This window comes from Globicephala melas, chromosome 14 (genome assembly GCF_963455315.2).
Source record: "Globicephala melas chromosome 14, mGloMel1.2, whole genome shotgun sequence".
Taxonomy (NCBI): domain Eukaryota; kingdom Metazoa; phylum Chordata; class Mammalia; order Artiodactyla; family Delphinidae; genus Globicephala; species Globicephala melas.
The window spans coordinates 85,664,734-85,680,907 of record NC_083327.1 but is presented as its reverse complement, the minus strand read 5'-3'; the positions used below and the strand labels follow the sequence as shown (position 1 = coordinate 85,680,907).

The following is a 16,174-nucleotide window of genomic DNA, read 5'->3' as shown; positions in this document are numbered from 1 at the left end:
AACGATACACGTTTTTCTTTCAGTGCCTTTATTTATTTATTTGGCTGTGCGGCATGTGGGATCTTAGTTCCCTGACCAGGGATCGAACCCCGGCCCCCTGCATTCGAGACATGAAGTCTTAACCACCGGACCGGCGGGGAAGTCCCTTTCTCAGTGCCTTTAACCTCATCAATTCCTCTAGCACCCAAAGGAAGTAGCTACAATAGTAGAATGGTCTGTTTTTAAAAGCCAGCCTCTGAGGTTAATGATGATCTTGAAAGTTATACAAGTTGACAAAAAGTGAATCAGGCAAAGTCCAAGAACACAATTTGAGTCTTCCTACTTACTTCTCTTCTGGAATTACTGTAGTCCACTAGTATAGCTTGGAGTTACAGTTCCACATGAACTCTGTGACCCTGGGGAGACTTCTTCACCTCTCTGATCTACATTTTATTATGAAAATTTTTAAAAGAAGGAGGATAATAATTCTGTCTTGCATAGGGTGCTTCGGAAGCACAATTAGGATGATGTATTCAGGCTTAAGCACTATTTAGCCTTTGCTTTTCTCTCTAATTACCAGCATCTCCCGCTGGATTGTGAGTTGTTTAAGGATGAGATGTTTTCCTCCTCCAGTTCCTATTATATTGTCATCCTTCGTATTATGAAACTGTTTTTTCAGATTTTTCAAAGTATTTAAGCCAACCAGTTCCCCTCCCCAAACCACACACACACACACACACACACACGCACACATGCACACACACACGCACACGCACACACACGCCACATTCCATTTATAAATAGTTTTTTGAACGTGGTGGGTAGGAGAGAGATAAACACATTTGTTTCCACTTGCCATATATTTAACCTAGTTTGGTGGAAACAAGATGAGTTTAAAGTAAGACAAACCAGAAATCCAGCTGCTCTCCATTTTTCCCTCCCTCTAGAGCCTTAGTTTCCTGAATATAAAAGAGGACCTCTCACCACCTTGCAAAGCTGATGTCTGGCTGATAACATACGCGGGACTCCTCGCATATAACAGATCCGAGGTGAATGTTACTTCCTCCTGCCTGTGTTCTCGGGCTGCGACACTGGGACCCTGGAAGCTGTGTGAGTTGAGGTTGTAGAACGTGCTAATCCTAATTTCCAAATGGGTTTTCCCCCTCAGCGGCTTCTTTTCAGCTGGCAAGGTCCCCGTGGTGGGAACCATTGACTGGGGCCCTTTTCTCACCGACATGCCAAGCCCTCCCCTTTGTCCCGTTTTTTACTATCAGTCTGGTACTTGATATGGAGGGAGGATGCATCTTAGCTCCCCCTTCTTGTCGTACCAGCCCCCAGCTCTCCCTCGGGGCGCCCCCCATGGACACCCTCCGGCTCTCTGTTCTCACCCCAGCTGCGGCATTTCTGCTCAGGGCTCCGTCTGTCTTCCCGTCTTTACCCCTCCCCCAGATAGGCCTTCCCCAAATATCCTTACAATATCTCTCCTTCTCCCTTGTTTTCGTCTTGGTCTATGGTATTTATGGGAATTTCTACAAGAAGTCTCTAAAAGTGCCCCCAGAGTTTCTAGGATACAGTGCAGAACTTTCTAGAGTTCTTCCTATCTAGTCCATGAAGATCCCAAAATCCCACCGTCTCAAAAGCCTGCCCAGTGCCCCACCCCCATACCTGCCTGCTGACCTCTGCCCTCCGGCGTCCTCTTCCCAAACCGCAGGGCACCTAGCACACCGGCCTCACCTTAAGCTTTCCCGCCAGACTTGGCCCTCCTGTCTTAACGTCCCCTTTGTTCTTATTAAATAGGTGATTGGGTCTTTGGAGTCTCCACTGTCATTAAAAATCCAGTCTCTCTTAGTTGTCCTCAGCTTTGCTCCAGAATCAAGGCACTGCATGCTGTTTTTTCCATAGAAAGAGCAGCCTCCCTCCCACTCCTGGGCCTGGGACCTTGTGCTCTCCCTGCTGCTTCCTCTAGGAAGCGTCAGGCTCCTGAACCTCTGGGCTCAGAGCCTGCTGTGCCAGCCCCTCTCACAGCAGCAATCACAGGCTGGCCTCATTTGGGACATAATGTCGGCCTTTCCTGTTGAATAGTTGCACTGGGAACCTCAGAGCTGGTCCAGCACAAGCAGTGTACACCACTCATTCCCAAATCCGTTCGTGTCCCGCATTCTTTCCTGTAAGAGAATTGGTTTGGGACTTCAGATTTAATTCAGTGCCAAAGGAGGATTTTCTAAAATAAGGTGTAGAGAAAGGAGAAATGCCATTTTATAAGGTCACCGATTAAATGATTGGGTAGAGTTCCCGGGCATGATTTCTTGAGCAACTTTATACCCGAAATGATGTTCCTACTGCTTCACCCTCACTGCTTCCCTTGGAAGAGCTGATTTCTTTTCATTCTTGGGTCTCATTCTGTACACGACTCCGCAGGGGACCCCTGCTTTACCGTCTTCAGGACGCTGGGCGATTCAAGTCAGTGAGTAGTGACTCAAGAAAGGCCGCTCCGGATCCCGTGGCTCTTGCATTTTCGTGAATGTTAAGGGTTCATGTGTCGCCCATGTGTTGTTAAAATGCCCCCTAGCAGGTCTCCAGGGAGGCTTGAGAGCGGCTGGGCCCGTGAGCCATGGCCGCTGAGCCTGCGCGTCCGGAGCCTGTGCTCCGCAACGGGAGAGGCCACAGCAGTGAGAGGCCCGCGTACCGCAAAAAAAAAAAAATAATAATAAAATAAACAACAACAAAAAGCCCATGCTGGGAGCATCCCAATTTTGCCAATCTAGGCACTCAACAGCAGGAGTTCAGTGCTGGTTCGAGTGAGTAAGACAGACCCTACCCTGCACCTCGCCTGCCCCACAGTGTGGCTGAGGGGTCCCTGGAGCAGCCGGCAGGCTGGGGACCCCCGGGCACCCCGTCCCAATGGAGGAGAAAGAAAAGAGCAGGGAGCCAAGTGTGAAGGGTGAGGGGCAGTGGGGTTATTCCTAGAACTCAGAGGAGAAGCAGCCTCTGGAAATAATAATCGGCAGGAAGCAAAAGATGAATTCAGAAAACTGGCCTTTTCAGTGAGACACAAAAGCATGGCTTCTAAGAAACAGCACCTCAAGGAGCCAGGGGATTGTGATGCAAGGCAGAGGCGAGGGACTTGGGGGATCAGGACTGTCAGAAAACCGAGGCGACAGCAGAAAAAGAAACTGTTCATTGGAGGCAGTAAAAACCAAAAGTGACGGAGAAAAGCAAACTGACAGAGTGGTGTGGGAAAAACATTTCACAAGCCACTTAATACATGCAGAAGAGGCTAAGGGATGAAACAGTGGAGAAGCTGAGAACAGGCAAGGAATCTGATTTGGAAACACAGATAAGGTGGAAACAGAAGGACTGAAATTGTTACCACAACGCAGGCCAGAGCTGAAGACGTGGCTGAAAGGGCTTTCCCCGGCCTTCCTGGAAAAACGGGAGAAAGACATTCCACCCTGAAGACAAACTATGAACTACGAGGCCTGAGAAACTCAAGAACCCAGGAGAACAAGCTACCCGCCACAGAAGGGACCATAGTCCAGCCACCTACAGATTTCTCTTCTGCTGCCTGGGATTCCAGGACGGAGGCAACTGCGCTGGAGTTTTACAGAGAAAAGTCACAATCCCAGGCGTTCAGCCTCACCAGGCTTGTTTGTTTGTTTTTGGTGTGTGAACGCCCATCAGGAAACCGTACACTGTCATCTGTGACAAAGCTTTGTGGCTGAGAAAGTATAGGCAGGATGGATTTGGTCTGGAAGCACTTCCTCGGGCTAATAATCCAACTCCACACCTGCCAGGGCCACACCCTCCCGTGCACTTCCGGAGGGAGGTCTGGAAGCTCAAAATGAGAGCCCGACTGCCCTCTTCCTGGGGCTGCAGTGACGGGTCAGCCAGGTCCAGGGCTGGGACACTACTGGGAAAGGCTTTGAGAAACAAGTCTTTGCTCTCTTGCACAAACCAGAGATGCCCCAGACAACCCAGTGGCCTTTGAAAACGTTCAATGCTGTGGAGTCTGAGGAATTATACTGTGCAACTTTAAAGACCATAACAAAATTCAGCGGGTTTCTTTCAGTGGGATAGACAGAAAACCCACTAGTGACAGAAAAGATGTGCTATCAAGCGCCCTTTATATGTTGTCTTAAATTTAGGACGCAAATGCTTTTGTTAAGTCTGCTTAACCAGGATGGACGAAGGGCTCACCAGAAGAACAGAATGAAAAACAAAGTTGAGGAAAACACACCCACACATGCAGTGATCAGCGCTTGAGGTTTTCATTTGCATACGCGCGCGCACGCGCGCACACACACACGAGCACACGCGCATCATGTATCTACAGATATGTACATCCATCATGTGTCCAGTATATTCTACAGGGAGCACAAATTACCTAATCAAAAATCAATTTATTTTTTAAGGAAGAAGAAAAAATAAAAGAAGGAAACTGGAGGGCATGGCGGGGGTCCCACAACGCTGTCCCTGCCCTGACTGCCCTTGAGCCTGTTACGGCACCATTGATACCCGCTCCCACAAGACAAATGGTTTTGTTGCTTGAGAGGAGGGTGGGTCTGGGGAAAACCGCCTCTCTGGGAAATGAGGGGTGTGTGTGTGTGTGTGTATGTGCTTTTTTGTAAAATGTTTCCCAAGTTATTGGTGGAGCCTAAGGCGTTCACTTATTTTTCTGGACCGGCTGGCTAGACTTCCCAACGGGAAAAAGACCTTGGGAAAGAAACATCTGGGGAGCCCTGGCCCCTCCTCCCCCCAAGGAAGCACCTTGTTATTAACTGGGAATTCTTTATAGCTGGGCGGGAGGAAGTTTTTGGCTGTAAACTGTCATGCACGGCAGCCTTCATTGAAAGGACCCGGAGAGCGGAGACGCTTATCCTGAGAACCAAGAACAAAGATCCAGAAAATCAGGCACAGAGGAGAAAGGAAAAATACTAGGCGGTGACAGCCCGGAGACCTCCCCAGCTACGGCGCAGCCCCTAAGCCCCCGCGTCTCGCCCAGCTGCGCGCTGAGCTTCCCGCGCGCCGCTCTGGAACCCTGGACCTTCCTTCTGGAGGGAAGAAATGTCGCTGCTCACGTTTGAGAGCTAACATCCTTTTCTGCCGGGGCTTTATTCTTATTTGTCCTTCCCCCTCCCGTTTGTGGAGCCGAATTGAAATCGGAACCACAGTTACTGGAGCGACCTGGTAAACCCGCGGGTCCTCACCCGCGCTTCCAGACTTTGGGAAAATCGACCCCGAAGCATCAGCGCCAGGAGAGCTCCCGCCTCAGGGGCCAAGGAGTGTCCTAAGCTTCGCTCCCGGCCGGGGGTTTTAGAGACCCTCAACTGCCTGGTACCCACGCTTCTTCCCCCTCCACCTCACACCCACCCCCCTTTATTCTAAGTGCGCAGGCTCGGGAGGTCTCAACCGCACAGATGACCTTTAGACATCTTTAATTTCTCCGGAAAGCCCCCCAAAGCCTATGGCCCGAAGAGCCTGGTGGAAGGCGACTCAGCAGGGTCCGGGTGCCGGGAGCAAATGAGGTCCTTTTGCTGCCTCTTTCCAGAAGGAAACTTTCCCCCTCGGGTCAGCTCCCTGGGCATTTCCTTGCATCCTAGACAACAACAACAAAAAAACTGAGAAATGCGACAGTGGCGGGGTGCGCCGGGCCTCCCGACTCCGCAGGCCCCATCTGGAGAGGGGCGGAAAGGTAGCCGGGGGAGCGCGCTCACCCCTCCCCAGGGGGCTGCGGGCGCGCGGTCCCCCGGCATTCTCGACCCCGGAGAGAGCCCGGCCCCGCGCGGGGCAGAGCAGGGTTAGCGCGGGGCGCAGATTCCACGACCTCCCCGCAGAGCCAGCCCCCTTGCTAAGTGCAGGGTTGTTCGGAATGGGTGCCCCGCCGATGCGTGGCTTTTCCCAGAGGGCGTGAGGTGGGGTGAGCGCCGAGCAGACGCGGGGAACCGAGGCTGGGACCACGCGCCCTCTTTACCGAGGCGCGCAGACCGCGTCCCGACGCCGAGCATCTGCTGCCGTTCCCCTTCCTGGGCTCCCGTTTTAGGAGGAATGTTATTGTCTGAAGAGACCCTATTGAACTATTTCCTGCTCTTTGTCACCTTTCCTTCGCTCTCCTCGCGGAGGTTCTCCCCGAAAGGTGATAAACCACTCGAGCCGCGCACGGCCGGGCGCTGCGGCCGGCCGGGTGGGGAGACGCCCCTGGAACCCGGCTCGCCAGGAACGCCTGGCCCGCCCCCTCCCACTCTCACCTTCCGCGAAAGCAGAGACCAGAACCCACAGAAGTGGAGCCACCTCTCGGGTTACACTCAGTGCGCGCACAGACCTCGTCCTCAAAGTCCTGCTTGGATAAGGGGGGAGCGAGGAAACATCCCCCAAGGGGTCGTTTGGTTGATTTGGGCCTATCATCTCCCTCTCGGGGCGCTGGATGGGCCCGTGGGCAGAGACTCCGAGCGTGGGCCCTCCCTTTCCAGACAGGCGAGGGCTGCGGAGAACAGGGGACGCCGGGTGGGCTGATCCATGGTCGTGGGTGTTAGCGGAGTCACCTGAAGCGCCGCGGGCCGAGGGACGTGTCGGGACGGGACCGGGCTCGGTGGCGGGCTGAGCTTTCGGAGGAGCGGAGACCAGCCCGACCCGGGCTAGGCACAGGGCTCGCCCTTAAGCGTGGCTGTGCGCGATGGTCGCTGGCGAGGGACGGACACAGGCTCGGGCGCAGGTGAGAGCCGCGGTGCGACTCCAGGCTGGCACACCTGCGGGGTCCTGGGTGCGCTTCGAGAGAGAGAGATAGAGCGAGAGAGAGAGAGAGAGAGAGAGAGAGAGAGGGAGAGGGAGAGGGAGAGGGAGAGAGAGAGAGGAGGGCCCCGCGCGCGAGAGCTGGGGAGCTTCGCGGGCAGCCGGGCAACTCCTCGGCGAGGTGCGTGCGGGGCGAGCTCGGGAGCCCTGCCCATCCATCCCCACGCCGTCCGTCCCCCATCCCCTCCCGGCTTTCGGGGCCAGCCCGGCCGCTTTGATGGAGGTGCAAACATTTGGAGGAGGGCGGAGGTGTAGGCGCTGGGCCGGGGCTCGCGGGGCCTGGCTCCGGATTTACAGAAGGCAGGCGCGGGAGCCCATTGTTGGCCCCCCGCCTCCGCGGCGCGCCCGGCTGAGTCTGATATGGCCGCTCGCGGCCAATGGGCAGCGGCCCTGGCACTTCAAAGGGCGCGCGGCCCAATCCGCCGCGCCCCCTCGGCGGCTCCCGAGGCTCTATTTATGCCGAGGGGTGATTTTCTCTCTCCGGAGACCTCCTCCAGTAGCTCCTTGCGGGAGTTCAAGTGGAATAACCTTCCCCCCCCTTCCCCCGCCCCTCCCCCCCGGATCTCTATCCTCGTCCTCCTCCCAGGTCTGTGCTGGCACCCGGGCGCCTCGCAGGTCTTGGCCCAAGCGGCCCCTCTTCCTGGAAGAGCGGCCGCCTACTGGGGCGAAGGTGGCTCTCGGGTAGCAAGTCGGGGCTTCGGGGGGCGGTGGGGAGGAGCAGGCGGGAGGATGAGCTCCCCCGGCACCGACGGCGCGGGGAAGAGCCTGCAGTACCGAGTGGACCACCTGCTGAGCGCCGTGGAGAGCGAGCTGCAGGCGGGCAGCGAGAAGGGCGACCCCACGGAACGCGAGCTGCGCGTGGGCCTGGAGGAGAGCGAGCTGTGGCTGCGCTTCAAGGAGCTCACCAACGAGATGATCGTGACCAAGAACGGCAGGTAGGCGCGCAACAACCCGGCGTGTGCCACGCGCTCGGGCGGGCCGGGCAGCCGGGCTGCAAAGTTCCTTACCTTCCAACACTTTCTCCCGGTCTTTTTGCTCATTTCCGCTCAGACTGGGGAACAGACCCTTGTGGCCCCTAATTGTCCCTCTGGGACTTCTTCGCGTAATCCTCACTTCTGGGCATGAGGACTCCCGGGGGACTCCCTCGAGCCGCGCCTCGCCCACGCTTGCCCCGCGGGCTGGACCCGAGTGCTGCAACCCTCTGCCAGGTCCTCTCCCGCCCTGCCTCTGGAGGCCGGGGGTGGGTAGTGAGGAGGGCTCCTGTGGATCTAGGAGAGTCCTGGGAAGGGGGGCGCTCGGGCGTCCCCTTTGTAAGTTCCCAAGGGGGCTCCTCTTTGCTCCAAATGCAGATGCCCCTGGCTTCTTCGTTCTAACGGGTCAGATCCGGGGTCCTCCAGCTGCGCTCCTTCCTTTCCAGGAGGATGTTCCCGGTGCTGAAGGTGAACGTGTCTGGCCTGGACCCCAACGCCATGTACTCCTTCCTGCTGGACTTCGTGGCGGCCGACAACCACCGCTGGAAGTACGTGAACGGGGAGTGGGTGCCAGGGGGCAAGCCTGAGCCGCAGGCACCCAGCTGCGTCTACATCCATCCCGACTCGCCCAACTTCGGGGCGCACTGGATGAAGGCGCCGGTCTCCTTCAGCAAAGTCAAGCTCACCAACAAGCTCAATGGAGGGGGCCAGGTAGGTGTGATGGGGTGCGGACACGGGGCGGCGGACGACGCGAGGAGGGGCCCCCGAGACTCTGCACCTTGTCCCCGGGGAGTCTTGGAAGGGCGCTGCGCTCACGGAGGTGACATCTGCCTTCCTCGGTTCAGCCTGCAGTGTTGTTTATAGTAAACTGACGACGGTAACACCAAGGCCTGGAGAGCGGGGAGAGGGCGCAAAGCCTCCCCTTTGAACACTCAGGCAGATCTCAAGTTTGGGGGAACTTTTGCGTCCTAGCCCTCAACTTTCCTAGGGGTAGAGAAAATACCAGTCTTGATAGTTAAACGGTCACTTTAGCGCTGAATACGTCCACGTATTTACTGCGTGGAGTCTGAACAAACTTGTAAATCTGTCCTTTTCTATAGAACATCTTTACTTGGGGATTGTTCCTGGGAGACCCGGTGTTCCCGTAAGCTGCGATCTCGCTCAAGCATTTAAAGCTGTCTGCAGCTGCCCTGGAAGCCTTAGAACTTTACTCTACCAGGTCAAAGCATTTCGTGATGGGCATTCATTGCCTTTAATGGTGTGCAGCATCTCACATTCCTTTTCCAAACTAGTGGTGAGAGCAGCACCTAATGGGAAACCTACCAACTTCAACAGGAAAGACGTTTTCCTGCGAGCTGCAGGGTCTTCTGCATCTTGGATGTATTTTTCTCCTCCTCAGCAGGACACGTGGATGTTTTCTTGTCTTAACGGTAGGACTTTGATGATCTCCATTCCCGTGTTTATGTCTCTCAGATCATGTTGAACTCCTTACATAAGTATGAGCCTCGAATCCACATCGTGAGAGTTGGGGGTCCGCAGCGCATGATCACCAGTCACTGCTTCCCGGAGACGCAGTTCATAGCGGTGACCGCTTATCAGAACGAAGAGGTGAGAGGGGCGCGGGCAGCCCTCGGTCTGGCGAGTGCTCTGCTGGAGGTTCCCGGGAATGCCAGGAGCCTGTGTGATGATTGTACTTTTAGACTGATAATTAGTGCCCTTTCAAGTAATTTACCGTAACTATAAAATTGGAACAGCGGGAGAAAAGTTTTAAAATAAGTACTCATTCAAGCACTTTCCCCTTTAGTTTTCCATAAAAGTGTCCACTACTAAAGGCTCAAAATGAAAAGATGAATAAAACATTTAGGTTAAAGGACTGTAAGAATTTAAGAACAGGACTTCAGAGAAAGGGGCGGGGGGCCTCTCCTTACTCTGGGAATCTTCCTAAGAGGGTTGGGGGCATCCCTCCAAATCTGTGGTGTGAGGAGTCGCCTAGATACAGAATCCAGTCTAGTGCCTGTAAATTCATATCTAAGTCTGACCCCAAAGGGCAGGCGGTTTGTGATTAGCGGGTCAAGGTGTCGGTGGGTGTTGACTGCCAGCTAGAACCAGTCACTGTTCCCAAGCAGACCCGGGTTATGTTCTGAGCCCTGTTTCTCTGGTTGATACACACAGCATACTGTCAGCAGGAGGTTAAACGTATTGTGAATTCCACTCGGAAAGTCAGCCTCTAAAAGCTTTCCATGACTGTGCTCTTCTTTATAAAATATGCTGATTCCTCGGCTACTTCAGATCCAAATAGAAAGCTACACCAGGAAATAATCTGATTGCATTTGAATACTTAGAGGGGGCGCTGGGGGTCCCTGATTTCTTGGGGCCCGATTGAATCCTCTGGCGAATGAGCAACCTACTAGTAAACGCAACTTCTTGTTTTTCAGATCACAGCTCTTAAAATTAAATACAATCCATTTGCAAAAGCTTTCCTTGATGCAAAGGAAAGGTGAGAGAATTCTAACTATACCCTTTGAGCAAAGAAGTGTGCAGAAAGCTGAACTATTGCTGCAAATACTGTGTCTGAATGTCCTCCTTGACAATTCGCTGCACTTCTTTGGCAGAAGCCATCACAAGGACGTGATGGAAGACCCCGGAGACAGCCAGCAGTCGGGGCACTCCCCATGTACGGTTTGTTGCGCTCTGGCCAGATGTATCTTGTTTCAGGGGCTAGCCTGCTGGGAGCTGGAAGCTGGGGATGGAGCAGACAGGGCTTCTGTGTGCCCTTGGGGAGCACACTGCCCTTTGCTGTGCGAGGCACCTGGCCCTGTGTGTTGATGCTGTTATGACTGGTCCTCAACCTCCTGGCCCTCAGCCTCTGCTCCATCTGGGCTTGCAGATGCTCCCCCAGCCCACAGGACTCCCGACAGAGAAGCCTGGGGAGAAGTTACGGGGGTTCTTTTGCTGTGCTTCAAGGCAGCTCCAACCATGGCCTGGATGGGTGTTTACACCCTGCTGTGTTGGACAAGAGGAGAGCCCGGCTCGTATCCACTTTGAGATGGTTTCTCTTTTTGTTAATGACTGAAAACTGGAGGACCGTGTTTGGGACGATGCTTGTGATCACGTGTGGTTTTCCCCTTAGCCTGCTTCGGTTCTGGGAATGGCCCATCAGCTCATGCTGGAAGCAGTGGAGCATAGGATGGGAAAGTCTGCTTTAAGTCTAGCTTCCTTTAGGAGTTCCATGAGCCAGCGAAGTGATGCAGGTCTGCAGCAGAGTCCGTTAGGAGGAAGGGCTGTGTCTAGCCCTCCTCTCCACGCAGGGAGGGGACCCTGAGAGAGGAAAGTTAGTGTTTGCTGCCCACTTCAGGAGTCTGGACGAACCAGCGTGGCACCCTCCTCAAACTGTGTGTGTTTCTTTCTTTTTCTATTTCTTTTTCTTTCTTCCTCCCTCCCTCCCTGTCTCCCTCCCTCCCTCCCTCCCTCCCTCCCTTCCTCCCTCCCTCCCTCCCTCCTCCCTCCCTCCTCCCTCCCTCCCCCCTCCTTCCCTCCCTCCCTCCCCCCTCCCTCCCTCCCTCCCTCCCTCCCTTCCTCCCTCCCTCCCTGTCTCCCTCCCTCCCTCCCTGTCTCCCTGTCTCCCTGTCTCCTTCCCTGTCTCCCTGTCTCCCTCCCTCCCTCCCTCCCTTCCTCCCTCCCTCCTCCCTCCCCCCTCCCTCCCTCCCTCTCTGTCTCCCTCCCTCCCTCCCTCCCTCCTTGTCATCTTCTGGACTAATTTAGCAAACAGCTCTCCTAAGTGGCTCATGGGCTGCCGCGTCATAGAGCAGAATATGAACAACGGCTTTGGCAAGTGATGGAGCCCAAACTTTGTGGCCACATCTGGACCTTCCCCTCATTTGAATGTTGTCTGAAGAATTGTTTGTAGTTTGGGAATTGGAGCCAGAGTTGTCGTCCTCCTAGTGGTTGTTTTTCTGATTTCTTTTTTAAAGTTAAAAAGGAAATGGAGAAGAAATTGGCGTTTTAAAGGAGGGCAGGGCAATGTTGGAACAATGTTCTGATTGATGTGTAAGGCGGGGAGAGTGTGGGCCTAAAGCAGAAGAAAGGTGAGCGGAACACGGGTGCCCCTCCAGCCAGGACAGCAGCCCCTCCGTGCTACGGTGTGGGGTGGGACGAGGGGGACGAGGGCCTCCGCTGCACGGCTCGCCCTGTGTGTCCTGAACGCGCCTGGCTCTGAGTCTGAATTCTGTCTTTTTTTACATTATATTCAAGCTCAGAAGGTAGGCCCTGAAAGCTAACCTGCCTGGGCGAACGGAACATCCCGTAAGAGGCCGGGAGGATTCTGGGTGTTTAGGAGGCTTCAGGCTTGGCTGAGGTCGGGGTCAGTCTCCCAGGGTTTCGGCTGTCCTGTGGGTTTAGAAACCTTGGCCAGCCTGAGGCACCTGAAGACTCCGCTGGGTCCTCGGTGTTCCCGAATCCTGAGCAAAAGATCTGCCACTTCCTGGCCTCTGCCCTCCCGTCTTTTGGTAGTTTTTGTTTGTTTGTGTGTTTTGGGGTTTTGGGGGGCCATGCCGCTCAGCCTGTGGGATCTTAGTTCCCTGACCAGGGTGAACCTGGTCCTGGGCAGTGAGCTCGGAGCCCTCACCGCTGCACCTCTGGGGGCTTCCCCTCCTGTCCTTTAAATAATGGAAGTGGTGAAAAGTCAGGCACTCAGCATTCTTCTCTCACAGCAGGGGGGTGGTTGATTCCTGGAACCAGCACCCTGTGTCCACCTGCCACCCCTCACCCTCAGTTTGGAGGCCCCCTCTCTCTTCCCTCCACGCACGGCTGTGAAAGGTACCCGGCCCTGAGGAACCACCGCCCAGCCCCCTACCCCAGCCCTTACGCGCATCGGAACAATTCTCCAAGTAAGTCCTGAGCGGAAGCGGGCCCGGGCTTTGGGGGTGGCCAGAAGACCTCTGGAAAGGGAAAGGCAGTCTGCAGGGCTCCAGAGGGACCTTCTTTTCATGTCCGTGTTACTGCTGGCTCGACCACAGAGACGTCCAGTCCAGGGGGCCTTTGGGGCTGGATGTGGCCGTTGTTGCTCCAGCGTTCTTACTCCAGGACTGTGGGCCCATGTCTAGGCGCCCAGGTTTGGATATTTCATGAACCCTTCGAAAGTGATGATGTCGGGCCAGCCAGGCACTCGAGTTCCTAGCTTGACTGACACACGGGTGTTTCTCCATGTATGGTACCCGGGTCAGCAGCCCCAGTATCATCTGAAGAGCCCCCAGATTCACGGAATCAGAAGCTCTAGGGGTGGGCCCAGCACTTGGTGGTTTAACAAGCCCCTAGGCGACCCTGGTGCAGGCTCGAGTCCTGTGATCAGCGGGCCAGACCGTGAAGACCCCTGGACCTAATTCTCTCTGACACCGTGGATGCCCAGACTTCATGTTGTCTGGCTCCAAAAGGAGGGAAGAAGTGAATGAACACCATAAAACAATGAAGCAATTAAAGCTGATTGGAAATGAAAGGAGCTTATTTGGGAAGGAAATAGTTGTCCAACCAGAGGCTAGAAGATCATATTTTAAATTTTGCCTGGTTTCTAAAGCCCTTTTAATTCTTAAGAAATAATCCTTTGGGGAAAAGGCAGGTTAAAATTGCATTGATTTTATTTTTAAAGGTAATTAATCCTCAATCCTGTGATTGTAGGATTCCATTTCTACAGGGCAGCTGTTGATCTAATGATAAAGAAAAAGCCTGGGGACTGGAATATATTCAAATATATACATTGGACAATAAGTATTAGCCTCTGATGACCAATTTAGCAGGCTAGTGGACTGTTTTCTCTACCTGATATCGCACACATTTTGTTTTCAACGTTGGGTAGCTCCAGCTATTGGTAGTATTTCAATGCACTTTGTCACTCTTGGAAGATCCCATCGGTAATGACACTTTCTTACGTCCCGTAGCGTATTCTGACAGCTCATCTGCGTGTTTGTCCATGCTCCCATCCCACGACAATTGGTCCAGCCTTGGAATGCCTGCCCACACCAGCATGCTCCCCATGAGTCCGAATGCTGGTTCTCCTACGGGCTCTAGGTAACGTATGTCTGCGGAATGATGCAAACTGTCCCGGGAGTGCCTATGACTTCATGCCGTCTCATTCACTGGCCTCTATTCTGCCCTTCACTTATGGGTGTTGAGTTTTTGCTTATAACTTGACCGTTTAGCCAGGTGTGTCCGGGGACCCCATGTTACATGAATGCTGTGAGTTCCTGCTTCAGCCTGTCCTCTGGAAAGACCAGTTGCTCCCTCAGGCTGGATGGGAGCTGGGCTGTGACGCAAGGGAACCAGGAACCCTATCCTGGCTTTGCTGTTTACTAGTTCTTGTGATGGACAAGTCTCTTGAGCCTTGTTTCTTCAAGAAAAGGGCACTAGATAACCCCAACCTCAGCCTGTCTTTACAGGGTTATTGGGGTCAGTAGGTGAATTTTGCAGAAATGTTTCCAGAACCTTTTTTGACAGGCGGATTTAAATTAAGGAAATAACTTTGTTGGATTTCTGTGGATATAGAATCAATGTTCTTAACGTATATGCTGGGTAACTTGTAAAGAATGATGACTATTTTCTTAACTCGAAAATTATATAGAGAGAGACTGGCTTAAAGAAATCAAGCCGGTCGGTAAATGTACTGCATTTCTCCATAGGATTATTACAGTAGAGAACTAAAATAACAAACTAGAGGTCAGTGCACATTTTCTAATGAGGAAATGGACTCAAAGATATTAAATGATTGGACAAGTTGGCTTACTGCAGACTGAGTCTGTAGACAAGGCATCTTGACCTCAAAAGCAGAACAGTTTCTGTGTATAGAATATCGCTATTTGCCTAAGATCTTAATTCTTTACTTTTAGGAAACAATTCCTTTAAAATAAGAATCTAATTGTCTACTGTTAAAAGTAAAGCAAGCAATACATAATCCGGGGCTCTTCCAAGGCTCTGAAGGCATCTAGAAAACTGCTGTAAATTGGATGATCTGTGGGTTACAAAGGCCCCCCCCCCCCCCGCCCCGCCCCGAGGATGTTAGAGGTTGTCAGTGTGTCTCGGAGCCTTGTTTCTCTGCATCTGTAAAATGGGGATGGTAACCTACCTCACTTAACTCGGGCCTGTTTGCACGTTCAAATGCATCTGAAGTGCAGGACATGGCTTGGTGAACTGTATAGCCCACGACAGCGTATAGTCTCATTATTCATTTATAAAAGGATTCTACTATAAGAGAGAGACATTTTCCTGAAACAAAATTGTAGCCTAGTGTCATGCTACTCAAGCCTGTGTTCCCAGACCGGGGGGTTTAATACCCATTTCCAATTCCTTCTTTCAGAGATGGGGAAACAGAGCCTCAGAGGTGGTCGCAGAACAAGGCTAACGTGATAAAGCTATTTAATTGGGGTTTGCTTCCGGGTCTCACTGCTGGTGCACTTCTTCCTGCCGTGGGTCAGGCTAACTAACGTGTGCTGAGATGTGCTGCCCATACGGCAGCCACTGGACGCTCACCCTCCACCACTCGGTGTTTGAGAAGCCTTTCGTCCCCCTCGAAGGAATCACTGCAGGGTGGGGGGCGTGCTAGTTAACGGATACTTAAACACATCCTCTGAAACATCTGATTCAGTATATCTGAGAATTTTGGATTCTGAACATGAGCAAAGCTGGAGTGTTTTGCTCTGCCAGGAGTTATGTCTACGTCAGCAGCCTTTTTAACTATTGCTTGATTTTGTTCATTGTTAATACATGAGACAATAACTTCTGTGCACATCAGAGTGTGGTTTAGTGACACAGAGGAAGGGGCCCATTTGAAAGAAAGCTGCCATGTAACCCACTTATCAGGAGTGGGATTTGGGGGGCTTGTTTTCCCCTCCTGCAGCTGACCTGGAGCCCCTTCCCAGGTCTCTGACTTGTCTGTTTTTCCATTTTTCCATTTCAGTCAGTACCCCAGCCTGTGGTCCGTGAGCGGCGGCACTATCACCCCCGGTGCCCAGGCGGCAGGGATATCCAACGGGCTGGGAGCCCAGTTCTTTCGAGGTTCTTCTGCTCACTCTGCCTCTCTCGCCCATCCAGTCTCCGCTCCCTCCTCCTCGGGATCCCCACTGTACGAAGGGGCCTCCTCGGCCACAGATATTGCCGACAGCCAGTACGATGCCTCCGCCCAGGCCCGCCTCCTAGCCTCATGGATGCCCGTGTCGCCTCCGTCCATGTGAGCCGGAGCCTGTGTCTTAAAGACGCAATGACTTTCTCGTGGCAGCAAGTCTTGGTTTGATTGGTAGGCTCATGGGGAGGGGGAAGGGAATAAGGCCTTAAAATAAATAAGAAGAGAATACACGTTCGTTCGAGAGCCGCACTGACACCACCTTTGTTCATCCTCGGTGGTGGCAGTGCCGTCCTGGGTCCTTGTGTGCTGCAAGTGAATTCAAGCTTGCAAG

General features: G+C 53.4%; 1 protein-coding gene across 3 annotated transcripts; it reads left to right on the top strand.

The window, feature by feature from the left end:
* Nucleotides 1-7,494: 7,494 nt before the first annotated feature.
* TBXT (T-box transcription factor T) lies at nt 7,495-15,952 on the top strand. 3 transcript variants are annotated; one of them, XM_030852839.1, is made up of 8 exons: nt 7,495-7,700; nt 8,183-8,447; nt 9,210-9,344; nt 10,172-10,233; nt 10,349-10,410; nt 12,449-12,622; nt 13,667-13,796; nt 15,679-15,952. In XM_030852839.1, exons 1-8 carry the CDS (start codon nt 7,495-7,497, stop codon nt 15,950-15,952), a joined length of 1,308 nt encoding a protein of 435 aa, XP_030708699.1. The 3 variants fall into 3 exon arrangements, with proteins under 3 accessions (XP_030708699.1, XP_030708698.1, XP_030708700.1); XM_030852838.2 differs by having other exon boundaries at nt 12,446-12,622; XM_030852840.1 differs by lacking the exon at nt 12,449-12,622.
* The last annotated feature ends 222 nt before the right edge of the window (nt 15,953-16,174 follow it).

Bases quoted from the DNA above. Each gene is read 5' to 3' on its own strand.
- TBXT (XM_030852838.2), top strand. From the start codon at position 7,495: ATGAGCTCCCCCGGCACCGACGGCGCGGGGAAGAGCCTGCAGTACCGA. The intron at 8,448-9,209 runs GTAGGTGTGATG...TATGTCTCTCAG, and splicing joins AGCTCAATGGAGGGGGCCAG to ATCATGTTGAACTCCTTACA. The intron at 12,623-13,666 runs GTAAGTCCTGAG...TACGTCCCGTAG, and splicing joins GCATCGGAACAATTCTCCAA to CGTATTCTGACAGCTCATCT.